The sequence below is a fragment of the Mus pahari genome, chromosome 10 (assembly GCF_900095145.1).
Source record: "Mus pahari chromosome 10, PAHARI_EIJ_v1.1, whole genome shotgun sequence".
Taxonomy (NCBI): domain Eukaryota; kingdom Metazoa; phylum Chordata; class Mammalia; order Rodentia; family Muridae; genus Mus; species Mus pahari.
In genome coordinates, this window is record NC_034599.1 from 35,168,973 (window position 1) to 35,174,789 (window position 5,817).

Below are 5,817 nucleotides of genomic sequence, written 5' to 3' on the forward strand. Positions count from 1 at the left end.
ACAGCTACAGTGTGCTTACATATAATAAATAATTTTGGATGTTTAGCCTGTTTACCCTAAATATCTCTACCTAAGTATCACAAAGACTGGTGTACCTAAGGCTACATGTGATTGATTTTCTGATACATGCTTTGAGAACCAGGGTCAAGACTTTTCTCACTTGAAGTTCCAGATAACCCAAAATAATCATTTGAAGAAGACTACCTTTCTCTACCACCCTGAGCATCAATTTGCTGCATGCCCCATTGTATATCATTGTTCCTCAGTGTATTCTGATTTGCTATTTGTCTGTCCTCATTCAAATGGTAGCTCCTTAGTGGGATTCTCTGTGTAGGTTTGGGACTCTTCCCATTTTTGCTTTTAATTTATCTAAGACTATCTCAGTCATTCATGCCATCTGTTCCATTTCAATGTGCTATGTACGTTAAGATCTATATTTCCTGTTGTAAGATCAAGAATCAACAAATGGGACCTCATAAAATTACAAAGCTTCTGTAAGGCAAAAGACACTGTCAATAAGACAAAAAGGCCACCAACAGATTGGGAAAGGATTTTTACCGATCCTCAATTCGATAGGGGACTAATATCAGATATATACAAAGAGCTCAAGAAGCTGGACTCCAGAAAATCAAATGACCCCATTAAAAATGGGGTACAGAGCTAAACAAAGAATTCTCAACTGAGGAAAACCGAATGGCTGAGAAGCACCTGAAAAAATGTTCAGCATCCTTAATCATCGGGAAAATGCAAATCAAAACAACCCTGAGATTCCATCTCACACCAGTCAGAATGGTTAAGATCAAAAACTCAGGGGACAGCAGATGCTGGCAAGGATGTGGAGAAAGAAGAAGCCTCCTCCATTGCTGGTGGGATTGCAAGCTGGTACAACCACTCTGGAAATCAATTTGGCGGTTCCTNAGAAAATTGGACATAGTGCTACCAGAAGATCCAGCAAAACCTCTCCTGGGCATATACCCAGAAGATGTTCCAATTTATAATAAGGACACATGCTACACTATGTTCATAGCAGCCTTATATAAACTATCCAGAAGCTGGAAAGAACCCAGAGGTCCCTCAACAAAGGAATGGATACAGAAAATATGGTACATTTACACAATGGAGTAATACTAGCTATTAAAAACAACGAATTTGTGAAATTCTTAGGCAAATGGATGTATCCTGAGGATATCATCCTGAGTGAGGTACCCCAATCATAAAAGAAGTCACTTGATATGCACTTACTGATAAGTAGATATTAGCCCAGAAACTTAGAATACCCAAGATACAATTTGCAAAATGCATGAAACTCAAGAAGAAGGAAGACCAAACAAAGTGTGGATACTTCATTCCTTCTTAGAATTCGGAACAAAATACCAATGGAAGGAGTTACAGAGACAAAGTTTGGAGCTGAGACAGAAGGAAGGACCATCCAGAGACACCCGGGTATCCATTCTATATACAACCACCAAACCCAGACACTATTTCATATGCCAGAAAGGTTTTGCTGACAGGACCCTGATATAGCTATCTCTTGGGAAGCTATGCCAGTGCCTGGCAAATATAGAAATGGATGCTCACAGTCATCTATTGGATGGAACTCACGGCCCCTAATGAAGGAGCTAGAGAAAGTACCCAAGGAGCTAAAGGGGTCTGCATCCCCATAGGAGGAACAATAATATGAACTAACCAGTACCCCCCCCCAGAGCCTGTGCCTCTAGTTGCATATGTAGCAGAGGATGGCCTAGTGGCCATCAATGGGAGGAGAGGCCCTTGGTCTTGGGAAGATTATGTGCCCCAGTATCTCAAAATCAAATAAAAATCAGCAAATTACCTTTAAAAAAAAACAAAAACAAAAAACCATGTGGAATAACAATGTATCTAATAATTAAACTGTCTTAAACACCAGACAAGATACATTTTAGCAAGTGTTTGCAATCTATAGTTTTCAGCCCTTGTTCAGAACTATAAACTTCTCTCTGTTCAAAACTGAATAGAGCCACTCATTATCTGCATAGGTTTAATTCACCCAATTGTATGATATCAACTTTTGTAGATACCCCTACTTTCTATAATTCCATTTCTTCAAGAGTAGCATTGTATGTGTTTTGAGTCATCTCTCCCAAGGTCCTTACCATCAACCATTTTCATTCTGGTTAACCAGACACCACTCTGCCTTAGATAGTATGATATACTCTAATACAAGGCCCTAGTAAATTACTCCAGGCTAAATTTGAACGGTGCATTTAAAGTAATTAATATATGACATTCATTTAATACCTTTAGCTTTAAAGTTATTTACCACCCAGACCTTCATGGAATAAATGAACAGTTCAGTGTTATCTGGGGTTTCAAGGTAAGAAAACTAAAGCCTAGAGAAGGGGAAGAGAGTTCTCAGTGCATTACCATGTACTTCCTTATCTGGATCCTGTGCTACAGGGACATTACAAGCAATTAAGCAAAATTCCAAAGGGTCTGCCTCTAACAAAGCCCAGTGAAATTTATTTACACTTAGGAAGTTAATTGCCCGCAGTGGAAAATGCAGAGATGATCCCACCACCCCTTAACTCCTACTCCCCTGAGACTACAGGAAGGAAGAGCCTGCTTAACAGAAAGCAAAACCCCAGAGGCCAAAGCCAAAGGACCCCTCAGCCAGTAGCATCCCAAAGGCTATAAGGGTAAGATCATAGTTTCACAAGCAAGCAGCACTGCCCACAAAGCTGCAGAAATGGGTCTCCTTAAGGAACAGCAACATGCGAGAAGCTGGGAGGAACAGCTAGGAGTGGCCTCACTGCAGATTCATGTCTAAGCAGAGTTCATCAGCAGAATCCAAGACGGAGGGAGAGGTATAGTAATGGGGATCCTTCAGAAATGCAACTTTATTAAATGTCACAGGTTTGGGAAACAGAGGAGACAGCTGAGAACGAAATCCTAACCCTTCAGGGGAGAAACTTTGAATAAATGAACAATTCAGTGTTCAATCTTGATTCATAGACAATGTGACCTAGTACAGAAAATACAGGGTATACTAAACGACGATGACAAGGGTCCATGGGCCCTGGTACCCCCATTCATGAACCTTCTTGAGCATTGCATGGACCCCAATGCTGGATACTGTATTGTGCAAACTAGGCTCTGCAAAGTACAGAAGGTTGAGAGGGTAAGATTTGCAACAACAGCTGATAAAATTAATAAACTACTGTAGTAAAAGTACTGTGTTAAAAGTATGATAAGTACTATCTGCAGACCATGGGTGTCTATAGCTGAAACTACGGAAAGCAATAAGGAGATTAGCTCATTACCTTTAATGCTGAGATGTTCCCTGCAAGCATATAGAATCTCAGTTGGAGGGGTTGATGGGGGAGTGGTAAGGAACAAGAGAGTGATTCAGAAGAGAGGGGAAAGAAGGACAGAGAGAGAAAAGGAGAGAGAAGAAGAAAAATAGGGAGAGGGGGAAGGAGAGGAGGGAGAAAACCTTTTTTATGCCTGTTTAAGAATTATGCAGAATATATGTGCCACGTCTAGAGACTTCACAAGAATATTGAGCCTTTCCTTCTGCTGTCTTCTGCCAGGTGTGATTATCAAGGACATGCAAAACGGCAACCAGACCTCTGTGTCTCACTTCATTCTGGTGGGCCTGCACCACCCACCTCAGCTCGGGGTACCACTCTTCCTGGCATTCCTTGTCATCTACCTCCTCACTGTCTCTGGCAATGGGCTCATCATCCTCACTGTCTTGGTGGACATCCGGCTCCACCGGCCCATGTACTGGTTCCTATGTCACCTCTCCTTCTTAGACCTGACCATCTCTTCTGCTATTGTCCCAAAGATGCTCTCTGGCTTTCTCTTGGATAGTAGAATCATCTCCTTTGGGGGCTGTGTGGTTCAGCTGTTTTCTTTCCATTTCCTGGGCTGCACTGAATGCTTTCTTTACACACTCATGGCTTACGACCGATTCTTGGCCATCTGCAAGCCTTTACACTATGCTACCATCATGACTCGAAGCGTCTGTAACTACCTTGCTTTGGGCACCTGGATTGGAGGGACCATCCACTCACTTTTCCAGACCAGTTTCATATTCAGGCTGCCTTTCTGCGGCCCAAACCGAGTTGACTACTTCTTCTGTGACATCCCTGCCGTCCTCCGTCTAGTCTGCGCAGACACCACCATCAATGAGTTGGTCACCTTTGTAGACATTGGCTTCCTGGCTCTCACCTGCTTTATGCTCATCCTCACTTCCTATGGCTACATCGTGGCTGCCATTCTGCGAATCCGGTCTGCGGATGGGCGCCGCAATGCTTTCTCTACCTGTGCTGCCCACCTCACGGTGGTCATCGTTTACTATGTGCCCTGCACCTTCATTTACCTACGGCCTGGCTCACAGGAACCTCTGGATGGGGTGGTAGCCGTTTTCTACACAGTCATTACCCCCTTGCTTAACCCCATCATCTATACACTTCGAAACAAAGAGATGAAGGCAGCTCTGCGGAGACTGGGAGGCCTCAGGGAAGTGCAGCCCTGATGTCTTCACCCAGCACAGGTTTTTCATACACACAAGTACAAGGATGAGAGACATCGTGCCAAGCAACTAGCAAGAGTTAAGAAGAAAGAAAGAAAGAAAGAAAGAAAGAAAGAAAGAAAGAAAGAAAGAAAGAAAGAAAGANGGAGAGAGAGGGGGGAGGGAGGGAGGGAGGGAGGAAGGAAGGAAGGAAGGAAGGAAGGAAGGAAGGAAGGAAGGAAGGAAGGAAGGAAGGAAGAGTGGGAAGGAAAGGACACCTTTTACAAGAAGTAGGAACCTAAAAAGTTCTAAATTGTAACCCATTGGTATTCATGCTTTCCTGAATCATCCTTCAGCACTGTAGAAAATCAATCAAAATCCCATTACACAAAGGAAGGATCTATGAGGGAAGTTGTAAGATAAGTACAATGGCTACATAAAGGCTATTTCTCTGGGCCACCATCTATGTGTGCATTTTAAGTTCTAAGCCCTGTGTTGACACAAATGTCTCGCATGTAAACTTTCAGATTTAACCCTGACCAACAAACCTTGTGTAAGTATTATTGCCATTACTATACAACTACAGAGGAACTGAAACTCCAGGAAGTAAGGTAACACTCACAACTCTCTTCTCTCTGCTTTAACAAAAGAACTGCCATTGTACTTGAACATGAAGGAGAAATTCCACTTCAGTATGAAGAACCTATTACATGTGTACTGCCCAATGCCTTGAGTAGATTCAAATGAACTTTCACAGGGCTCTACTTTGGTAAAATTTAGGTAGCTGAATTAAGGAAAAGTTTCCTTGCCAAACGCATAAAGTATATCATTCTGATGTTCTGTGGATGCAAGTGAAAGAGACTGTCTGATATGGTAAATACGTGTCTGGGCTGCTACATTCCTGCATTACAGAGATGTAGAGCCTGTGTGGGTGCAGAGTTACCAGGTGTATGTAACTGATTGGTGGAAAATACTCAGTGACCTGAAGCTCATCTAATGCCAGCATCTAAGAGGATGTTCTTCATTAACAGGAACTCCTAAGCACTGGATATACTTGCCCTGGTTTTCAGAATGCACCTGACCACAGACAGTCCAAGAATATGTCTATTCTCCAGACTCAATTCCAATTGTGTCTTTTTTAACCTAGGATGATGGATGAGGGAAGATTACCAACAAGAAATGTATATTGTCATGCAGTTAGTTCCCTTCCAAAGTTAAATTTCAAACTCTGTATGAGTGAGTAATATGATTCAACTCAGCACTAATATGTCCAATATGTCTCTAAATCAATGGCATTATGGTTTCTTCTAAATGAGATTCTA

At 42.3% G+C, this 5,817-nt stretch overlaps 1 protein-coding gene across 1 annotated transcript; it reads left to right on the top strand.

Annotated features, from left to right (window-relative positions):
* The first annotated feature begins 3,544 nt into the window (after positions 1-3,544).
* LOC110328478 (olfactory receptor 10G6) lies at positions 3,545-4,539 on the top strand. Its single transcript, XM_021207879.2, has one exon. The coding sequence runs from the start codon at positions 3,587-3,589 to the stop codon at positions 4,517-4,519; it is 933 nt and encodes a 310-aa protein (XP_021063538.1). The 5' UTR covers positions 3,545-3,586; the 3' UTR covers positions 4,520-4,539.
* The last annotated feature ends 1,278 nt before the right edge of the window (positions 4,540-5,817 follow it).

What these genes read in the sequence shown, in the direction of transcription:
- LOC110328478 (XM_021207879.2), top strand. Translation starts at nt 3,587, where the DNA reads ATGCAAAACGGCAACCAGACCTCTGTGTCTCACTTCATTCTGGTGGGC.